The 22111-nt window shown below is 49.7% G+C and overlaps 7 protein-coding genes across 7 annotated transcripts; 3 read left to right on the plus strand and 4 right to left on the minus strand.

The window, feature by feature from the left end:
- Positions 1-855, minus strand: EI90DRAFT_3119809 (uncharacterized protein; the record flags this gene model as incomplete). Its single annotated transcript, XM_039063248.1, has 2 exons — positions 1-552; positions 619-855. 2 exons carry the CDS (start codon positions 853-855, stop codon positions 1-3), a joined length of 789 nt encoding a protein of 262 aa, XP_038919369.1.
- A 2734-nt stretch (positions 856-3589) lies between these two features.
- On the plus strand, positions 3590-4180 carry EI90DRAFT_3046173 (uncharacterized protein). Its single transcript, XM_039059462.1, has one exon. It carries the CDS (start codon positions 3806-3808, stop codon positions 3986-3988), a length of 183 nt encoding a protein of 60 aa, XP_038919370.1. The 5' UTR covers positions 3590-3805; the 3' UTR covers positions 3989-4180.
- A 2119-nt stretch (positions 4181-6299) lies between these two features.
- EI90DRAFT_3119810 (uncharacterized protein) lies at positions 6300-10822 on the minus strand (the record flags this gene model as incomplete). Its single annotated transcript, XM_039063249.1, has 10 exons — positions 6300-7894; positions 7945-7979; positions 8044-8114; positions 8172-8285; positions 8347-8709; positions 8765-8854; positions 8907-9110; positions 9166-10308; positions 10370-10431; positions 10498-10822. The coding sequence occupies 10 exons, from the start codon at positions 10820-10822 to the stop codon at positions 6300-6302; spliced, it is 4002 nt and encodes a 1333-aa protein (XP_038919371.1).
- Positions 10823-11298: 476 nt separating this feature from the next.
- Positions 11299-14503, plus strand: EI90DRAFT_3152679 (uncharacterized protein). Its single transcript, XM_039065808.1, has 4 exons — positions 11299-11734; positions 11801-12293; positions 12345-12402; positions 12455-14503. The coding sequence occupies exons 1-4, from the start codon at positions 11498-11500 to the stop codon at positions 14109-14111; spliced, it is 2445 nt and encodes an 814-aa protein (XP_038919372.1). The 5' UTR covers positions 11299-11497; the 3' UTR covers positions 14112-14503.
- A 616-nt stretch (positions 14504-15119) lies between these two features.
- On the plus strand, positions 15120-17863 carry EI90DRAFT_3144724 (P-loop containing nucleoside triphosphate hydrolase protein; the record flags this gene model as incomplete). Its single annotated transcript, XM_039065186.1, has 12 exons — positions 15120-15227; positions 15277-15366; positions 15419-15449; positions 15509-15679; positions 15735-15927; positions 15983-16073; positions 16139-16291; positions 16349-16379; positions 16433-16799; positions 16849-17098; positions 17160-17432; positions 17489-17863. The coding sequence occupies 12 exons, from the start codon at positions 15120-15122 to the stop codon at positions 17861-17863; spliced, it is 2133 nt and encodes a 710-aa protein (XP_038919373.1).
- Positions 17864-18010: 147 nt separating this feature from the next.
- On the minus strand, positions 18011-19559 carry EI90DRAFT_3144725 (nucleotide-diphospho-sugar transferase; the record flags this gene model as incomplete). The annotated part of the gene is made up of 2 exons (XM_039065187.1): positions 18011-18906; positions 18965-19559. 2 exons carry the CDS (start codon positions 19557-19559, stop codon positions 18011-18013), a joined length of 1491 nt encoding a protein of 496 aa, XP_038919374.1.
- Positions 19560-20475: 916 nt separating this feature from the next.
- On the minus strand, positions 20476-21816 carry EI90DRAFT_3046194 (uncharacterized protein). Its single transcript, XM_039059463.1, has 5 exons — positions 21413-21816; positions 21330-21389; positions 21034-21279; positions 20734-20980; positions 20476-20687 (listed from the first exon to the last, which is right to left on the minus strand). Exons 1-5 carry the CDS (start codon positions 21553-21555, stop codon positions 20583-20585), a joined length of 801 nt encoding a protein of 266 aa, XP_038919375.1. The 5' UTR covers positions 21556-21816; the 3' UTR covers positions 20476-20582.
- Between the last annotated feature and the right edge of the window lie 295 nt (positions 21817-22111).

Here is a 22111-nt window from a genome sequence, read left to right on the forward strand (position 1 = left end):
TCACGCTATCTTGCCTAGAGTAAACCTTTCCACACCCTTGGCAATAATATCGGGGGTGATCGTGGCTCTTGATGTGCCGTGACAGTCATGACCCCTTTGGAACGTCGCTCCGCACGTTTTGCATGCATGAGGTTTTGCAGGGGAAACCGAAGAGTGTGATTGTTGTGCAGGGTTGGGCGTGGGAGATGGCGGAGCGGATGGAGTGGTGAGTTGGAAGGTACGGAGAGACGGAGCGTGAGTGTCATAGATGAATAGCCCGTTACTACTGCTACTGCTACTACTACCGTTCCCGGTGCTTTGTCTCAATTGTGAATGCACTGCTGAATCGGACGATGAACTTGACCCTGGCCTAGCGGACGGGTTCCGTGAAACGTTGGAAGATGACGCCGCTAGAGATACATTCCCAATACTTGGATCCTCAATCCGTGGGATGATGAATTCGTTGTGGCTATCAAACGAGTGAGATAGAAGAGAAGGCTGTCGCGGGGGAGTATAAACGGGTGCTTTTGAGGAAGAAGTGGACCAAGGATCGCTTCCTAGTGGAGAAAGGGACTGAAGGGGGGAGGAGAGGTGTCAATATGGGCGCTCAACTAAACAGTGTAAAAAAAAACAACGCACATTCGATTGTCCAAAACCAGTACCGCCAGAAAATGGTCCATCGACCGGCGGAGGATGCGCCGAAACTCCAAGCCGGCCGCTCGAAGTTGGGAACGAAGTATGGTGAAGCACAGGCGGCCTCGTTGTTTGTCCGAGGCGCAACGATTGATCAAACGAGTTGTTGGGACTAGCTAAATAGCCTCTACGTGGGTCGTTCATTTGTCCAACGCCCGTTGTGGTGGTGGTGGTGGGCGCCATCGAAGGGAATTCGTTCGAAAGATTAAGTGTGTGTAAAGTACGAATGCCGCCATTTATCACAGAGTTTGGCGCGCTGCAAACGTCTCTGATCCGCTGCTGTATTGCTGCGGTTGAGCGAACCGCGGGTGTGGAGGTGGAGGAGAGCCATTCCGTGGTGGAAGGGATGATTGCATCGACATTGAGAGAGAATCACCGAATGGGTTTGAAGATGAGATGAAGTAACTGTTCGTCCTTCCACTGTTTAAAGGAGTGGGTAATGGCTCTGGCGTCTGAGGGGGGGGGGCCGCAGGATGGATCACTTGTCAGCGAAGGGGGTTGAGAAGGTCAAAGCCTCTGGATGGGACCTACGTAGCTCTGGAGATGAGGTGGACAGTAAGGCTCTGGCTGTTGGAACATGGCTTTGAAGCGATGATAGATGGGAGAGTAGTTGTTGCAGAGGGGCAAGCTTCAATAGACGTCGGAACCGATTCTTATATCGAGACGAGAAGGGCCATTCTGCTTTTGGACAAGTGCTTGATTATGAAGAAGTTGTTTGGGCACAAACAAATTCATCATTACCCGTGAAATGTATTCACGGGATGAGAACTCCATCTTGATGAATTTCCACTGAATAAGAAATCGATAATAATAAAAAATTAAAGGTGATGGTGTATTTTTTTTAATGAAAAGTGAGGAGGGAGGGAGGGAGGGAGGGGAGGAATACTGATCGTGGTCCCGTGTTTGTATTGTCGTCAGTGAGTTAACTTGTACAGGCCAGATTTTCCGTTTGAGTTAGTTAGTTGGGGTGGAGGGGCGTATCCACACGCAACCGACATGGTGAGAAAGAAGAAGACCTAGTAGTTGGTTTCACAGCCTTTAACATACCAAGGCTGGTAGTAAACTCGTAGCCGTTCCGCTAGCCATGCAGAGAGAGAGAGTATGTGTGCTTCGCAGAACACATCATGATCAGGAACTTTTTAGTATGGGGGGGGAGGTCTAAGTGAAGAGCTAGCAGCACCGCCGAAGTACTAGGATGATGTTGATTCTTTCCTCAGCCTGGGGATCTCTGTATGGCCGAAAGAAGTTACACAGGACTTTTGTTTTTTTTTTTGTGTGTTAAATCGAACATTCAATGCATCATATTTGGGAGTGGGAAAACCGCAACTCGATCCGGGGATGCCAGGACTCGATATAGTACGCGATTGAGCACGGCATTGATGCCAGTGCTCAAGCCCTGACCAAGCGCGCTCAGATTCGCTATGAAGACACTAGTATTATTATTTATTTTTGTTATTTTGGTCACGAGCTCGGGGTTTGCGCGTTTCGAGTTTCTCCGCGGAGTCCATGGCCACGTTTCGAGAACGGGAGGTTCAAAACATCTCTACCTGAGGTGATAGCTCGGTTGCGGGTTCGCTCCTGGAGAAATCAACGTATGGGTACAGGGCACTCAATGTCGTCCTCTCCTGCATTTCTGGAGTTCCATTTTCTTGCACAAGGCCTGCTTTCGACTGTGATTCCCAGATGTAGGCATGCGCGCATCTCTTCCGATAGGAGCGAACTCTATAACTGGTCACTCTGGGAACCCATTACGGACGAATTCTTAGATGAAGAACGAAAAAAAACAAAGTCAGTAGTAACCGATCTCAGTTCCTATCATTGGGTTGGCGTATGATTTTTCTTCCAACACCACGAGCACTGCTCCCTTTGCGTTCTACGTGCAAATCTGCACGCTACGTGTTCGAACCGCTCGACTCCGCATTGCCAGGGGAACTTACCCTTACGTTTATCGGAAACTCAAAAAGGTCCTATGGTCACACGTTTGTTATGACACCTTCTGCTTCCTTGAAATCTGGTGGGTGGGTGGATGGATGGATGGATGGATGGTGGATGGGCCGGACGTAATTTCACTCCATCAGAAACGGTATATTCTCATCAACTCAACGCCGAAAATGTTCGCTAAGCAAAGCACCCTATAAAGAACTCCCTCTCTCTCTCTCGCTTCTGTCGTTGGGGAATCATTACTAGATGTGCTATGAGGCTGCGTGTAGGGTTCGCAAAATGAGGAAGGAGGGCGCGTGCCCTATTGTCAAGGTATCAAGGATGATTCCCCCCCTCCCCATCATTCATGCCATCGATCGATCACCACCGCTCCCAGCTCTGCCATTCGAAACAAACACCCTTCATCTGACTGATGGCAAGTTTTGACCAATTGACCGGAAGATTATTGACTGAGGAGATGATCACAGAGCGCGATGATCTGCCATTGGGTCTGTTCGGAGAGCTGTGCAATCTCGCATCGCAAGCAAAAAAAAAAAGGTAAGTATGCATGTACTTAATCGTCGGACCCGGGTAGCTGTGATCTCCGGTGCAATATCGGTAGCGCCGTTCCATGCGACTCTATGAATGGGATGGACAGCTATGGCCGGGGCCCGGTGCGACAAAGCGAACTGAGTGCTATAACCAGTGCACATTCATATCAAGTAGTTATACATATACACATATATATATATCACCTTAGCAGCAAACTCTCCATTTCAGGCCCCATTCGCCCAAAATCAACTCTCCCGATCTTTCTCTTGTCTGTTTTCCTTCTCAACTGAGGCAGCTCTAAGATTTTTCAAGCAATGCTCATTCTGAACTCCAACCCATTAATGCAAAATGGCCGTGCTAGAACCTTAATTCAAATCAGTCTTCTTCAGGATCCTATCTATGTAGATGGGGGGTTTGCGCCAGTCTTTTTTTTAAAATGCAGAACGCGCCCGCGCGTCTCTCCCACACGACTATACATATATCGGCTGTGTCTCCCTTGTTCGTAGACTTGTCAAGATCGCAGGTCAGCCTGCGATGATGCACCAGCTGGTAGTCCTCCCCGAGCCCCGTGGCCATGCAGTCGTACAACTCAAACCCTCGGAGATGAGGTGACCATTTTTTTCAAAATCTTAGCACCTCCCCTCCCCTCCTCTATTTGGTCATGCTGACCCAATACATCGAGGTAGCCATTCCTCCCCAAAACTCCGGGAGGGTGGGAACGTCTTTTCAAGTCAATTCCCTGCCCTTAGACTGCTGCCGCCCAGCTTCATGTCTATATCAACTACACTCTACTGTCTCTCTCTGTGAAACAGTATTATTATATCACACTCGATTCTGTTCGTGAATGTCATATATTCATGGGATCATCTCGGGTCTAACGGACGGGTCTTGAACTGCTTCTTGGCCAATGTCTTCCCTGCCCCTGCCCCTGCCCCTAAATCACTTCGGGGAGCTAAGGTTCACAAACTTGTTGGGGGAATGTTCCCACCCACGTACTACCCCCGCAAACCCGCGAACTTCTTGTTTCATGGCCCCCCCGTTCAGCTATTGACATACAAAATATATATAATATAAAATATATAAAACTTGTGGCGTCCCGGGTGTCGCTTTCTCACCGATATTTGGAACCTCCCGATGGGTTCAATGAAGTGTAGCCCCCTCCCGGATCAGTATCTCTCTTCCGTGCGGGGTTCTTCTGTCGTGAGACCCTATGATATGATTACATTGGATGGCACCCCCACACCCACCACCCAACACCCCCACCCCCAACCCTTGCTGTGGTACGGTTTTCATATCATTGTAATGCATGATGCGTATTACGCATGCCATGCAGCCTCAGGATGGAAACAAGGCATTCCAATTTCATATTTCCCTGAAATCGATCGAATCATCAAAAAAAAAACGACAACAACACCCTTTTTTAATCCTCCTGACATATGTCGCAGTTGGTCTCAAGATGTCTCTACAATCTCCTGATCTGATGATATATATATATATGTGAAGGGTCGCTTTCTTCTCGTCACGCTTTATCTCCTCTCACCATATCGCTTTTACTATCCTTCCCTCCCCCACCTCACCCTCCCCCCTTCATGTCTCATACCAACTTGTAATTCCATGCATGAACGTGCATCATGCATGCTCCTGTCAAAAAAACCGAAGTCGGCTATCAAGGGAAAAAAAAAAACGACGCTTATCATGCCAAAACCGCCCGCCCGCCCCCCTCAGGCTCAGGCTCAGGCTCAGGCTCATCCATGCATGGTTCGATCACATGCGATTCGCCCAAGTCACTAGTCCCCCCCCCTTGGCTAGAAATCAACAGGAAGCTCGTAAATATTAACACCTGTCGTCATCTTTCGTATTCGGCAAGCTAAGCTGAGAGTTGTTTTTTTTTTTCAAAAAATCTGTAATCTTCATTGGTTGCAAGAAGGTCGATTTCGTAATCTACTATCATCACATACATGTACGAAAACGATGTCATCCAACTTCCCGGTTGTTTATACTAAAGTAGTAGTGAGGAGAATTCATTCCAGTGAGATGAAAAAAAAAAGAAAAGCAAATGCCCTACTAACCCCTTAAAAATTTTCACATCGATCAGGTCAGGCGCACAGAGCTGCTAGCGCTAGATAACATCAAGGTCATCATCAGTCGACCAGTGCCAGCCTGCCAGTCCAATCTCTATATATCCCGGCGTTATACATATATACATATACTTAAGTAATTCGCTCAAGCTGTTGCGCTGGTGCGGGCGGATATACTTATATCCTTGAGAGAGAGAGCATTTTTACAGTTCGAACATGTGATTCACATATGCAATGAACCGTGAGCCACCCCCGGCCGCTGCGAGGTGTATTAGGCTTTCCATGCATAACGCGTCGGGGGAAATATTGCTTTGTCGTAAGCCCAGCGGCGTCGGCGGCGCTGATGGCGTTCCTAGGTCAAATTCTCATCACCTGACAACTTGTCTGGCTAGTAACGTAAGCTATATAACGCGTAAACTTCATCTCGTTCGGCTATAATGTTCGCCTTCAAAAGCACACTAAACATCGACGCGGCCTCGGCATCATGATGCGTGTAGGAGTACATATCTGTCAAAATCAACTCGCTAGCACAACCGGACCGAAATCCTATCACAGGCACGCATGTGCGCCAAATTCATCAAAGCCTGGGAGTTCTTGAGACGGACTCCATCACATCACTTCCCGCACGGTCAAATTACTTATGGACGCAGATGAGAATAGATTTGTATCATATTACGATCAATCCCAACAACGCCTAGCATCATTGGGTCTTATTAAATGAAGACAAATGCGAGTAAAAGAGAGTGGCTTGAAAAGGCAATACTACACGAAGGAAGGAATGGAGTTTGAGCAAGGCACGAGTAAATAATTAACCGTACCCCGTTTTATAACACAATGCATATTTTCGTACGAAGCCAAAGGAGTGGTATATATGCGGCGCGCGGCTTATGCTTTCTGTTTCGGGCCACAGGTGAATCCGAAAACGTGGAGAGTAATGAGCGCGGTGATTGTTGAATGCAGATTACAAGGCAAAGAGCGATGATCTCAAGGATTAGTTGTGTGTAGATTAAAAGCGTGATGAGTTACCGAAGGAGATCTGCAAAGGGGGGGGGGGAATAATGTGTCCAACGCAGCAGTCTACGATTTGGGTGACCCGAACAGGGACATGACTTTCTCGGCTCCAACCTTCATTTTCTTGTTGAAAATTTTCGGCGGTTTATCGCTCTCATCTGGGGCTTTCGATCCCCTGAGGGTGCCATCTTTAGATCCTCCAGCAATATCAGATCCAGATTGCGCCAAGGTAGGGGGTGTGCCCGAATTTTCGTCGTTGATAGAAGTTCCCGAAGAGCCTGGCGTCCCGACCGATTCTCGAGATAATGCGGATGATTTTGACTTAAGAGAGGGCTCGTTGGGGACTGTCATAGAGTGTTTTGTGCCGCGGGAGGACGGTGTGAGAGACCCAGCGGGTGCAGCGGTCGCTCCTTTAGTTGAACTTGATGGGGAGGAGAGCAGTCTGCGCACGGATGATGCACTTGGAGTTGGAGATGAACCAATCGGCGATTTAGCACGGAGGAATTTGGTGGTACTCTTCCGAAGGTTGAGACCAGGTGTTCTCCCTCGCTTCTTGACTTCAGGCGGCGTGGGAGAGGCTGCCGGGTCTGGGGTTGTGAATGGTGTCCGTTCTGAGTCAAGAGGAGTCCGGTTGACTCTCGATCGCGTGGGGGTGGACTTTTTGAAAACAGCCAGCCGGTATCTATCAACTACTCCTCGTGCGAAAAGACTCGTACCACGACCACGACCACGACCACGACCAGAAGGTCCATTCGTCTCTTCATGACCAGGAACTTCCACCAGGTCCCAATCATCATCATCCTCATCCTTGTTTCGTGGTGGCACATCAGTTTCTTCGTCGGCAAGACCTTCATCGAAATTTGAGACAGCGGGCTTCTCACGTCTTTTCTTGCGAGAGCTCTTAAATGGCGCAAATCGGGATGGTTTAGACGGAGTAACCGCGGCAGGGGGTTCAAACCTGACGCTAGGTGCAGGCGAAGGATCGTATACAAGATCGCGAATAGGTGGCTTTGTCTCATCAACGGTCTCCTGGGAGGCAGGCTCCTCGGGTGATGTAAGCTCCGTATGGACGCTCTTGGCAGGCGACGCCGGTAAGGGTGTGCCAAGAGCCGCCTCCAAGTCAGCGGCGGCTGACACAAGTTCTGCAAGCGGATGATCTGGCTCTCCTGGCGGCCCCAACTCAACTGAAGGCTCTTCTTGAACAACAGCCGGAGTGGGTGGGCGAGGCTGAGCGGAAGCCTTGATAGAGATATCGGAAGCGTCGTCGGGAGTAACTTCTGACGCAGTATCAACCTCTGGAAGAGCGGGGGTTTCTTCGACTTCCACACGCACAACACGCTCCTCATACTCATCGTCATCATCAAGGATGACAGACTGTCGGGCTTTGTAAGAGTATCCATCAAAAACATCCACAGTTTCCTCGTTTGCGTCCTTCTGTGCAGCAGCATTGACTTTCCCATTCCGGTTGGAAAGGGATCCAGAAGGAGTTTGCACAGGGGACGAAGCATCCGCATCTAGCGGTTCATCCTCCGTTTTCTCCAGCTCGGAATCGGTCACAGGTTCTGGATCATCGTCTAGAGTAGGGCTCATATCAAGGAAGGCATCATCGAAGTTCTGGGTGTCACTGGCATTGGATGGGTCGATGGGGGGAATATACGGCGCTAAACATGGATGTGTTAGACACGGAAATAATCCTAAATGCAGTACGTACGAATATAGCGTTTGTAATATACGTGGGACCAATCGCTATTATGGAGTGAAAATTTGAGACGATCACAACTCATGGTCGAAACAGGGAGACTCCACACACATCATAGAGAAATACGGATGCTTCTTTATTCTGGGTTCACGAATGCGTAATGTCGGGCTCCGTTGAAGAAGCTGTCGGCGATTTTTTGTGGTCAGATGATATCAGCGGCGTGTTAAGGCTATGCTTACGCCGCGGATAAGGCTCTTTGTATCTTGGTCCATGGCTTTATCTTCTGGGAACTGCAACTCATCCTGAAGGACACGAACATACATATCTGAGTGGTTGTTTGCCCAAAATGGTGTCTGAGACGGGACCATCAATTAACGGCGTCCTATCGCCGAGGGAAATAGAATGGCAACTCACGATGCCGCTGAGCATTTCGTAGAGCATCGTACCAAATGACCACCAGTCAACTTCGTAGCTGTACTGTAGACCCTGGATGACTTCAGGCGCAAGATACTCTGCAGTGCCACAGAAGGTACCCGTGAAATCCTTGTTCGAGAGGTGCCAGCTGTTTGGACTTTGATCAGGCGTCATCCATCTGGGCAAGACAGTGCCATCCGTGTCTGTCGAAGATCCCGATTGGTTGAGATGTGGTAAGGGAAATTGCTTCGAAAGGCCGAAGTCAGTGAGGACGATGTGTCCGTCGGAACCGATGAGAATATTTTCTGGTTTCAAGTCGCGATACACCACGCCGGCAGCATGCAGACCCTCCACCCCTTCTACCTGGTATGATCAGAGGATCAGAAGCAAGGATACCAAGGGAACGCATTGAACTTACAATCTCGGCGGCATAGAAGCGAGCCCGATCACGGCCTAATCGACCCCAGCGAGCGAGCTGAGTGGCCAAATCTCCACCTGGGTGGAAATCCTGGAAAATAGATTAGCACCCTTTGAGACAGTCAGGGGTAGGTCGTATGTACCATAACGAGGAAAAGGTTTTCCTTGTCGTGGAAACTCCACCACAGTTTGACGACGAATGGATCTTGACCTTCGCGAGCCATACGTTTCAATACAGCCTGTTCGGTCAGTGTGTGTTGAAGCTCTTGATGAGCAAGTACATGTCGTTTTGTGATGGCCTTCAGGGCATACAAAGAACTAGAAGCTTTATGTTTGACCAAGAGAACCTGCAGTACCTGTTTAGAAGGAGAAACTTTCTAGAGCGGCGTCATGAAACCATACCTTCCCCGCACAACCCTTTCCAAGCACACGCATCATCTCGAAATCGTTGACCGTGATTTTTTTCGAGGCACGCTTCTTGCGTGGCTTGATGGGCGTGACGATGCCGGTGTCGGTGGGATGTTCTACATCGGTATCGAACGCAGCCTCGGCATCAGTATCCAGTCCATTCACCTGCTTTGGCTGAGAAGGCTTCCACGACCGACTAGGATGAGTGCCATCTCGAACGGCAGCTCCGACATTGTCGCTGCCAGCTGAAGCAGAGAGCCGACGGGTGGGGTCCGCCGAAACAGAGCGAATTGTTCTTGCATGCCCCGAGGGTTGAGGATATCCCGTTGGCGAAGGAAGGGAAGCTATGGTTAGATGAGCTAAAGTTGGCGTTAATTCCGCTTCGACGGGAACTGCGACAGGTTCCTTTGGGGATTCCGGTGGTGTAGCAGGGGAACCGGAAGTGGCATCGACACCAACAGCATCAGGGTGCATAGTTATTTCGCCTGTCTGCTCTTTCGCCTCTAGGGCTTCGGGCGCCACCTCTGGCAACGGCTCAGGCAGCTGGTCCCCGACAGTAATACCATCTTGATCCTCAGGGGAAGTGGTAGCATGCGTTACTTCCTCATCAACTTCAGCAATCGTCTCCTCGACCGGCGTTGTGGGCAATAGGCTCATGCGATCTCCATCTCGTGTAAGGAATGGATCCATTAAGCTATCATCGAGGAGTGGAGGCAATTGCGGTATCGAGTCGAGGCGCGTGGTATGTACGGCGAGGTCTGACCTAACTCGCTTGATCTGGCGTTCAACACGTGTACTCTGAAGGTCTTCAGCACGCACGCGCGCGAACCGTTTCCACGGCCTCGACGTCCGGAACGCCGGATGGTTCGCTAGTGTAGTGAGGTATTCAGGGAGAGCGCCCACATTCCCATCAGAGCTGAAGTCAGTCAAGGGGTCGGGTTCTTCTTTAGTGGGGGTAGTTGGGCCCAGGTTCTGAGCTGTGGAATCTGATGACCGGGCTGTGCCCCCATGGTTCTTATCCTTGTGACTCCCGAACCGACTCAAAGTCTGGAGGAACGATCCCCGGCGCTTCTCTGAGGCAGTGCGGATGACCTCAGGAAGAGGGGGCAAAGGCATGCTTGGGTACGCTTCGTGTAGCTGATGGGCGGTAAGAAGTGAATTGTATGTCCCATCACGAAGATTTTCCGGTAGCACGTACTTTTGAGTGGAGATCACTGATCTCTTTCGTGGTGCGGGTGAGAGTAAGGTGATGAGTAGGAGCTGATGAGTGATTCACAGAATGAGCACGCGTTCAAAATGCACATAAGACCTTTGCATCCAACATACTTTTCACGTAAATGGTGAAAGAATAAGCATCATTTTCGGCGACACGGACGATCCAGGAGCCATCGTCGGTTAATATGCGCGCAGGGTGCGGGGTCGTTGGAGACGGATATTCGACGGGTAAATCGATTGCCATATTTCTGATGGATTGGGTATCGAAGTCGTCAAAGTAGGACAATTGAGAGAGCTTAGGCGTCCTTCTCCCCAAGAGATAGTAGTTGGATTCGATAGGCCGGCCGAATCCTGAAGGAGCCAGACTAAAGATAGTCCTGAATTTCTTAGTAGTTGGGATTTGTGGAGACGAAGGATGTGTCGGAGAGCTTTGCATATTGTGTCAGTACCAGCAGACAGAAGTAGAGGAGTTGAGTTTGCGTACTCGAAGCTGGGAGAAGGAGCGCGTGCCAGCCACGAGTTGGTAATGGAATGAAAAAGCGCGGGAGAAACGAGGCTTTCTCAACGCAACGAGCTCTATTTCGTTTTTTTACCAGAGCAACGGAACAAAAAAGTAATTGAGGAGAGAGCGAGTGAGGGTCTATCAGCGACGAGCGGTGGGTTGGTATAAAGTTGTAAGTATGTAAGTGTTGGGATTTTGAGTGACGGCACTGCCCGCCACCTCCCAAATCCCGCGAGGCATGTTTTCCTTTCTGGTTTCAAGCGTCATTGGGTTCAACCGCTGAGCGCTCTGATAGCTATACATGTGGTACCAGTGGTCATGACCACTTTAATCGATCGTATCTCATGCCTTCACCCCCATGAGCAACGGCGACTATGACCCCCTTGTTTACACTTGTTATCATATCCCACCCCAGCTGCGCTTCACGGTTCGGGCTAGACAGTTTTCTTCACTGCAGCAAGGCGCTTCTATATATTCTAGATGACGACTAAATCCGAATAAGGATATCCTATATTCTCCCCCAACGCGTTTGAGGGGTTTGTTGACAATCTTCGGCTGAACAGGTTCGATATCGCACTGCATTTGGAAAAGCACTCTTGCAAAAGCTACATGAGCGATAAAGACTCCCAAGATCTGCTGAGCCAAACAAGTCTACACTCCGGGAACGGTGCCGGTAAAAAGATGAAAAAGCCCGAAGCCAGGCGCGCACCTGATGCAGCGTCAGAGTCGGTGACAGGCATCCACGATCTGGCGCTTAATCTTGATGGGACGTCGTTCTTTCCACCCGAATTCCCAGTCCTACGAATCAGTAGAAACAAGCATTGGAGATACGTCAGCTCCTTTCATGTGAGCCCGGGAGCATTGGTGCAAGTCATCGCTGGGACACGTTGATAGCTTTCCTGCTTCTTCTAGGGGCCATGGTTATCACTTCCATCGGAGATGCTGGAGTCTCTTTTGGTTTCTTGGACGTCTCCGATGCCGTTGACCATGGATGCGGGTCTTCCGAAGTCAAAGAGACGTCGAGGTCTAGATCTGATCCCACACCCACTCGATCAACCTCCTTCCATGACACTCCGTGCAGCTCCTCCACCTATTGATCCTGGTGTCTTCCGGAACGCTGTGAATATACGCCGGCTGATAGATGATGCGGGGGAGCTTGCGATGCGTGCTTCAGAGGGAGTTTTGTCTTATCGACAACGCAATAGAACAATGAGGGTACCTCCCGATGGATCGATACGCGGTGGACACAGAGCATCAATGTCAAATGTGCATTGTCAGCGGCTCAGAGTAGAAGCAGTTCAGAAAATCTCACAGGCGTACTTGTTGGATGAGATCGTAACGTCAGTTATGATAATGAAAGGGACCAGTGCTCTAGACGACCTGGCGGCAACGGTTTTGAAAAATGGTGAGGAAACAATATCGGTAGTGTCGACTAATATCTCACCCATTGGTATAGATCCAAACAATATCTGTGCGTTGTATGTGAACTTCTTTCACGAAAAAATCCCTTCAAGGTCGGGTAACTACTTTCCTTGGACGTTCCCTTTGTTCACGGATATATTCTAGTCCTAGACAGCTATGCGATACTGATACCAGGCTGCTGGATCACCTCATCGAGGTCAAACCCGAACAATTGGAATATTGGCGAACGCGTGGCATTGTCCACACTTTCCGCGATGAATTCCCGGAGGCCATAAAAGACTTTACTCACGGACTAAGCCATTGCCGGGCCATCCGAAAAGCGAGACAAGGGACTGACCATGGGTCTCCGAATGGAAGCGACTTGCCAAATATGGCGAAGAAAGGCAAGGATGCGTCCAGAAGCACTGCTCCGTTTGCCGGCGAAGAAGCCGACATTGCGACTCTACTAGGGAGCCCTGTCTTTCCTATCGATGCAACTAGCGGGTTCACATCTCCCTTTTCCAAAACACACCGGGAGTACCACCCCTCGTCGCTTCCGGACGCACCAGATCCCCTCGAACTCCAATTCCTATTTCAACGCGGTATTGCTCAACTCATGAATGCATGTTCGTCTATCGAACAGGGAGTTTTTCGGATCGAGATGCTTCCTATTCCCCCGCCAGAAGGCCCCGATATCCGCCTTTCTCGTCTTGACTTCCTCTCGCTCTCGCCCAAGTATGGAGGCGTGGAACTCGGGAATCCAGCAGGTCCCCTCGGACTGCACGATGGGTCAAAGTCACTTGCTTATCAGGCGGTTCTCAGTGAGGTAAACTTCCGAGAATCCATCTACGTTATGTTGCGAAAAGCAATCAGAGACTTAGACCGGTTTCTGTCGCACTTTGACACTATCGTTTCTCCGGAAGCACTGACGAAGATGGAAAACTTCGGAAATGCCGAACAGTGCATGCCACGAAACTCCAAAGGAAAGCAAAAAGTAGCCATGAAGCAAAATGGTATTGCATGCACTGTACCCACACGCAGCTGGGAAGATTTGACACTCGAAGAACGTGTAGACTTCGCGTACTTCATGATCGAATCTCTTCGTTCAAGTACAACCTCGGGACTCCCCACACCACTCCCCGAGCGGCTTACATACCTGGCGTCCAGCTTCCCCGTGACATACACTAGCTATCACCCCCTTCTGGTGGAGTCTCACTTTGCAGTCCTCATCTGCTACCTCATGCTGGGCGAGATTCAGACGGCGTGTCACAGATTTGTTCAGACGGCAATTGCAATGGATGGATTCGATGGGCACCCAGTCTTCCTGCCATCACGCTCTATGGCACAAGCTGATTTTAGCGAGGTTCTGGAGAGATTGGTGGGGGGATGGAGGTGTGGATTGCTTCCACCTTCTGCATCATGGCGTGCCACGGGCGTTCGGGCACCATGCCAAGCGCATCGGCCAGTAGGGGTGGGCGAACCATCGAGTTCCACGGGACAACGCACCCCTTCATCCTCCTATCACCCAGACGACAAGGGAGAGTTGGATAAAAATGGAAATGCTTCTGACCCGCTTGATTTTGAATCTCTTGTGGCTTTACGCATGTTGATGGCGCCGGTGTGGAGACGGCAACGAGAAAAACGTGGTCGCGCGGCTGCTCAGAATCCTTCGGTCATGAATGGCGGGATGCCAGTCATTGCTTTGCATGGCCCTCGTGTGGACGTAATTCTCGCGTGGCTAGGGGCAGTGCACTTGCCCAAGTTTGAAGCGGCTGCGGTGAAAGGCCCTCCGCGTTTGATGAATAATTACTCAGCAGAGTGAAGTATAAAAGGAGATTCTATCCCTGTTTTTCATTAACCTCCAGGAGCGCGGAGTCCGCGATCATAGAGAGCCAGAAGAAGATAGGGGAAGAAAGCGCCCATGCAACAACGACAGAAACTACCAATATGATTACTATTGGAACCATGCTTGCAGGGATGAAGCCAAAAATGAGGGGTTCGTACAACAGCTGGAATGGCACCATGTGGTCAGGCTCAGGTGCCGCATGTGGTAATGGAAGTAGATAGAACGCCCAGTGCAAAACAGCTGCATGGGGCTGCAAAGGAGGCGCATGCACAGCACGACTTCTTCCCAAGATTCGTGCGTATTGGAATGAGAAGTGGTTCGACTGGGGTAGGTAATCATGTTTACGAGTTGAGATGTTATGCTCCACGCTGAGCAAAGAAGAAGAGAATATTTGGAAATCAAAAGATGCAGGGAACTGGGAGAAAATCACGTTCAAGTTATAGAGCGTGAAGATTGCAAATGAAGCACTTACGAAGGCAGGCCATGACAGGCGCAGCGTCTTCTGCCCTTCGGGGTACGAAGGAAGTGCAAACCAAATCTCGTACGGACATTCGCCAAAACGCCAGGCATCGCAAATGTTAGTAGGGTCTCCAGAACTAGGTGGTGCTACGTTCATGTGAAAGTTCGTAGCTTTTCCTAACTCCAGCACGTTCACCTTCCTGCATGGGGCCTTTGGTTAATACGAGAGTGTTGATTTACCAGATAAGATGCACCATGGTATCTCAACTTGGACATTGTCCACAAAAGACCCAAAGTTCGCAATCTCGGTATCAGCATTGATATCAACGACCAGTGCTGCCAGAATAACCGAGAAAATCAAAGTGAGGAGCATCATCACATGTGAGAAGAAAGAGTCTGCTCACTGCCACCCGGCTCCGAAGACACCTCGTTTGTTCATTGACTCAGTCACCATGATTGAAAGTGCTCAACTCGCTTCCCTTCGTGGGTACATCGCCTTTAGACAAGAGCACCCCAAAGCGCAACATGAGTTCCTTCAAGAACAGCGTGAAAACTTCCACTACACCAAAGATCACGGCAACGTCAGAAACGACCCGCTTTCACGTTGACACCCTCACCACCCTTTCCAGAGAGGTACTGATATCCAAAACAATGCTATAAACACATGGCTAATATGCCTTAGATTGATGTCAAAAAAGTTAGCGTATCCATCGGGAACAACGATCTCCTTGTGGACGCACATCTCCGACTGAAAGACGGTGTGCATTACGCTGTGTGTTCTTAGCCTTACATGTCAAAGTATCAATCCTGACGGCTACTAAAAGCTCACTGGAAGGAATGGCGAGGGCAAGTCCGGTGAGTTCTCTCTTAGCTTGAGAGTCAAGCCTAACAAGGTCCCACCCATTTCTGAGCAGTGCTCCTGCGAGCCATCAGCAACAAGTTAATCCCCGGTATCCCTGAAAATATTCGGATCTTGCTTGTCACTCAAATTCAGGAAGAAGGCTCAGATGCAGACCGATTAACGATTGTTCAGTCTGTCATCAAAGCGGATGCAAGGAGAGAACAAGCTCTCACCCAATACGGGCGTTCGTCTTTCTAAGGTGATGTTCAAATAAAACATTGATGTCATGTATGCATTAGTTCTATCCGATTCGCTATCGGTATCCAATCCTCGCGCTATCTCTGAGGCTGTGGCTCTTGTTCAAGTGGCTCGAGCTGAGGCCCATCTCAAGCAGACTCAGAAAATAGCCGAGCGCCGAAGCGGAGCACGGGGCGCTGAAGCTAGGAAGCAGCTTCTAGTTGCCGAGGCGAAAACCGCCGAGACTGAACAACGGTGAGCAACAAAATACAGTTGAAGGGTCATTGACTTGACTAATCGTCCCCCCAAGGCTTCAGTCAGTGCGGTCCGGGCGTTATGATCCTCAAGATGCAGCTGTCGCCAGTGAAATGTTGAATGACATTCAGGCGACCTTGGACGTGGTGGGTCCTTCACACGTATCCTATTTAGTTTGTGCCATGTCTTTTGACATAAATCATCCATTCAGATTGACGCATCATCGACTGAAGCACGGGCCAGGGTTATATTGATTGGGCTAGGCTTCGCTTCAACTCAACTTGATGAGAAATTGTCAACCCTTAGTGGAGGCTGGAGATCTCGTTGCGCTTTGGCGAGTGCCTTGTTACAGAAACCGGACTTGGTACGCGTAGAATTGTTTGGTTTTCCCAATAAGCGTTTGATGTCCCTCCTCGTCCAGCTCATTCTCGACGAGCCAACCAACTATCTTGGTACACACATTCTCGTGCCTGTGACAATTTCACTGCGCTGATCCCAATTCCAGACTTGGTGTCGGTTATATGGCTTCAGGAGTATCTCAATTCCTTCCAGACAACCACTCTCGTCGTGGCACATGACCGGGAATTCGTCGACAGTGTCGCTCAGGAACTGATCATTCTAAGGAAAAATACGCTCACATACTTTGACGGCAATCTGAGTGATTACGAGCGCGAAAATCGCATCAAACTCAAAGGACAGATTAAGATGAAAGAAGCATTGGATAAGAAGAAGGAGGCTATTGTTAAGACCATTGAGCATGGTTATAAGACAGCAAAGAAGACTGGAGATGATGGGAAGGCCAAGATGGCCAAATCGCGTCAGAAAAAGCTAGATGATCGCTGGGGGTTAGAGCGATCCGAGAAGGGCGGCCGGTGAGGACCGATCTCGTTTTTTTATCTTCATGAAACTTACGTATCGTAGCTTCAAGTTAAATCGGGATCTTGCAGGCTTTCACTTGGCATCTCGCTCTGAAATCAAAATCGATCATGGCGACGGCGCCATCAAATTCACTTTTCCAGATCCTGAACCAATGCGGTTTCCTGGTGCACTCATTCAGGCAACCGCAGTATCCTATGCTTACCCTGCGTCCGAGCCTACTCTGCAAGATGTGACTCTCTCTATCCATCCCAAATCGAGGATAGCCTTTGTAGGGAGAATGGCGAAGGGAAGAGTACGCTGGTAATTATGTTCTGCATTCGTGCCTTCGGGCAACACTCAGGTCTTTATCGTAGGTTAAGCTACTCGTCGGCTCCATTGTTCCTGGAAAAGGGACTATTGAACGCCATTCCCGTCTACGATTGGGATATTTCGAGCAGCTTTCTGTGGATGTCTTGTCATCGGCGGAGATATCTGGCAATTCAGCTCTCGCTCATTTCGCGGAGAGCATCAAACAACGGTTTCACATCAATATATCGGAGGGCGAAGCTCGAGCTGTACTTGGTAGTTTTGGTCTTGGTGGCAGGAAGTCCACAGATCCCATTGCAAGCTTGTCTGGAGGTCAAAAGGTGGGTAGCGAGGAACAGACTTGAGATTTCGCCCGCCTCACTCAGCTTTTTTTGAGGTCCGACTGGCGCTTGCCATTGTTGTTTACAACGCACCAGACCTTCTAATACTCGATGAGCCTTCCACACATCTTGACGTGGACTCGATTACCGCACTCCTTATCGCGCTTCGAGCCTACAAAGGGGCAGTTCTTATTGTAAGCCATGACAGGCACTTCGTGCGATGTGTGGTCGAGGGAGCCCCTATCCTCGAATCATCTGGGGATTCAGACGCTAGCGAGGATGAGTTATCTAGCCACGAAGCTGGTGGCCCCCGAGAACCCGGATTTGTGTATCAGGTTGGTCCGAAAGGCAAATTCAAACTCCTTACGCGAGGCGTCGACGAATATGCAGAGAGCATGGAGAAGAAGATGCGTAAATTGGCATTGGGATGATGCAATTCCTGTTCGGTAATTCGCATCAAGTCTAGACCACACCTGAATATTTGCTGATAAGCCTGTTTTGTTTAGGAGTTCATTACGGCTGGCACAGCAATGACATATAAACATGTGCATTTGATGAATGTCCATTACAGAATCTCTTTACACCAATGCATCCAATTCCTCAACAGACCCCACAAAACCAGAACGAATGTACGTCTTTCCTTTAACGGCATCCAGACCTTCTCCAGCATAAGACGCCAACGATGATATCTCTATCACGACACCCTCTGTAACGCTTGCTCCAGCACGCTGCAGGAACCTCTTTTGCTGAGCGAGGATATCGGTTCGACTTGTGTCTGGGTCATCAGATCCCGTCCCCGGAGCATTTTTGAGTGGACTGAATTCTTCCTTTCGCTCGACTTCCAAGACAAACATGTGCTTTGCAAATGGGAAGACGTCGAATACAAAGAGTTCCAACTTGATACCGTTTGATTTGGAAGGCCTGATGGTCTCTCCAGTGGGATTATCGACAGGACAATATGGAATCTTTTTATGGGCAATGTGAAAAGCCAATTGGCTTTCAAATGATTCAACTTCTTCGAGGAACGTTCGAGTGTAAAAATGATTGGCGATGTTCGCTGCACGGAAAGCGAGGCGATCAGGGTATTTTGAATCCTTACGTTCCGCCTGTTCCTTGGTAATTTCACTGTATTCTACGACGCTGAAGGCGTTCCCTTTGAGAGCTACAACGCCTACAGCCTCATGAGGGGCCGCCTTGGGTACCACTTTTGCGGCGCAATCTGCTTGTTTCTCGATACTGTATCCGACGAAGACGGGATCGGCAACGCGCACCAAACAATTATCGACAGCATACGCGTGTATATATTCGATCCCGCGGGATTTGAGGTCTGAGAGCACAGAATGATCAGGGTCTGAGGGGGAAAGGGGTGCACGTAAGCCAGCGTAGAGCCCTCCGTTTCCGTCCGGTGCAGTGGCAATCTCTGTGGGAGATGCCAGTATGACTTTCCCGCCTGGGGAGAAACATGGCAAAATCCCTAAGGATGACATGTTTAGGTACTTGCTTGCACCTATGGTTGATCTGTTCTCGCTTACCTTGCTCAAAGAAAATCACATTCGATCTCGGTAACCCAAAGTAGTGATGTTTTTCGAAGAATGCCACCGTTGCTGGGTGTGTTGGACCACTGATCATTATGTACCATGAAACGATGACTGATCCCTCAGGTTTCCCCAGTTCCTTCTCTGCGACTGTCTGCAAGCGTAAAATTCGCTCCGCTTGAATCTGGAAGAGTGATTTGTGGGAGGGTAAACCGATGTCGTAACAGCCCTTGGGGTCTGAACTCCCGAGCCGCGTCCCTTGACCGCCGGCCATCAGCAGGACGCCAACCTTGCCTGCGCCGATCGCGTCCAAACCGATCTTCCTCCATGATGCCACGTTCGCAACGTTTTCCTCACCGATCGTGGTGTCGAAAGCATCATCTGGCAAAGGTTCTATGGAGTCCTGCTCGTTTCCACCTTCACTGGCATGGATAGATTTGGCGAATATGCGGTTCGCGCGTTCGATATCGATCTTATTCAAGTTCTGCAACAATTCATCGCGCTCTTTCTCATTAAGCTTGTCCCAGTAAGTGAAGACGTGAGGCTGATTCGCGGCAGTATAGCGTTCTTTTAAGCGTTCGTAGGAGGACATGATGTTCGGCAGGACACAACCGTGCCCGAGTTTACTTCCGAAAACCTCAATGTTGGAGGTGGTGTATCTGGGCGCTCCATCACTACAAATTACAGCGAAGATCGTCACATCTGAGCAGGAAGGATAGGGAATGGTGATGGCATTAATACTAATGGTGATAGAAAGGAACAGAAATGCGAGCGGGAATGTCAAAATCTTCACCGTGACAACGATTGTGTCTGCTCGGATCCAGAACCCGCCGACGTTACAGCCTGTGTCTTGTCTTGGCCACCAGTGGGATCTTGGGGGAAGTCCATCCGATCGAAGACGGACAGACCGAGAAGCCCAGATGTTGCAAGAATCGCCGCAAAGGCTAATTTTTGTCGCTTCGGCAGCCCTAATGTCAGCAATAGTCAGTTCTTCAATGACCTGCTTCATGATTTTTGGCATACCGCTGTAACTCTCCCAAAGAGTTTTGGGCCGAGGGTGTGGAGGGCCTTGCTTCATCATAATTGCATTCATATTATTGCTTTTAGCGAACGTGAGAAAGGCGAACATGTGACACAAGCACGGACCTTATATGACACCTGAGGGGATTGTTGACATCTGCCTGGGTAAAGAACTGGATTTGGTGTTGCTAGCCGTCATTATGAATGGTTCAACTCAATATTGCGGCGCGGAGCGTTTGGGGCAGCTGTTTTTCTATGCCACTTGCATCCTTTGAACGAACTTCGGGAGCTGAATTCGAGCCCCAAAAAACAGTGTGGTGAATCCACTAAAAATCCCCAGTCTTCTCGGAGGCTACGCCCAATATTCACCAAGTACAGCTAATCACCCCGACGAGTCACGTCACCCTTGTCATGTTGTGCGTTCAGGACTCGAGATAGCCGCACTAGTGTCACGTATCAGCGCAACAAATAGAGTTCAACAACATAATCGGTATTGCAAAGTTTCGGAGTCGTATGGGCGAAAATAACAATATATGTACAAGTATCCAAAAAAAAGACCACGAGCCTCGCTCTACCCAAACTCGAAATGTATGTTTTATGATTGCGCATGTGACGCCCCAGGATATTTTGGATCGTATGCGGCACCGAATGGTGTCCTTTGTTGTTGATAGGGCTGCGTTGGTTGGGGAGTGGCAGTTCCCTGTAGATGGAAATTGGATTAATGTAGGGAATAATGGATGGTTGACCAAAGAAAGGGTTCTGAGCGGCAACGCCATGTTGTCAAATGCGATCCAAGGGCTATGATTTCCAAATTCGGGGACATTCTGCCCAATAGGCAAGTCGTTCCATTGGCCAGTTGCTTTTGCAATAGCCAAAGACGTGGGGGACATCGGTCTACCGGTGACCGGATTACGGGGGTCATAGTTATTTATGTGTCCAGGTGAACTGTCGCCCGGTCTTGAGTGTCCGGCGTGGTGACTTCGTCCATACCCCCTCTCCCTTTTGGACCTCCCCGAGTTCCCCTTGCACCACCCCTGCCTCTTGACACTCGGCGCATGTAGCTATCTTGCTGCGAGACGTCTCCAGGATCGATAAGGCCATTGGGCTGGTCGCCCGGCGAGAACTCCTCATAGGCAGAAGGCACCGGCCGTTGCGGGGTAGACAGAGGTGGGTACAGTGTGCCCTCGTCAGCATCACCATAATATATTTCCTGTTCTTCCGGTGTCGGATCACCAGGAAACAAACTTTTTTGCAAGGGGAAATTGTCTCCCTTTCCATTTCGCGTCCGATTTCTATGAGTGGATTTTAGTCCTCATGAAAAACACAAATGTCGAGTACTTACGGCTTTTTTAGCATTCGCCGGTGCCTCGATTCTTGTTCGTCATCACTGAAGTCGTTCTCGCTCTTGCCGCCTCCTCGTCGTACATATTGCTCGCGTCGCATCCTTTCGAGCGCAATTGCCAAGTGTGAAGGAATGTGCTTCGTTTGGGGACGTGGAACACCTTTCTCTGGGCTTGTACCCTTTCGGTGTCAATGTCTGACTCCGAATCGAATCGCACGACATACATGGGTCGCCTGACCGGGCCAAACGACTCGAATAACTGGCGGAATTTACTGGTGTTGTCTTGGAACAAGGAAAGAAACGGGACTCACTAACCTAACACAGTCCTATCCTCGAAGACTAGTAGACTGTCTGTATCGAGCACACGTGAATGCCCATCTACAGAGGATGAACGATGACAGCGGTCCCAACAATTTTTTGGATTTCGCCTATTAGTACGATCTCCATCTCGTCCTCGATTCTTGCAATATTGGCCTGCTTCACAACTAATTGTGTCTCGTGGACGCTGCGAATGGCCTCTGTTTGATCTCCACCAACTGGTGCAATAGAATCTTCCCCATCCCCTTCAATCTCACTCCCATCATCCCCGCGCACAGAAGCATCAGAGCTGGTGCCAGAGCTGGAGTCAGAATCAGCGTCATGGGAAGCAGCGACATCATCAGGATTTGAGGGTGTTTTTGTCTCGGGGCCAGTGGCTGCCTCCCAGGCCGCAGGCTGAGGGATAGAGAAGGGGTGTGGTGTCCCGCTCTTGATGATGCGTTCTCATCAAAAGATGCTTTTTG

Source organism: Cantharellus anzutake (assembly GCF_015039405.1).
Source record: "Cantharellus anzutake strain C23 chromosome Unknown EI90scaffold_11, whole genome shotgun sequence".
Taxonomy (NCBI): domain Eukaryota; kingdom Fungi; phylum Basidiomycota; class Agaricomycetes; order Cantharellales; family Hydnaceae; genus Cantharellus; species Cantharellus anzutake.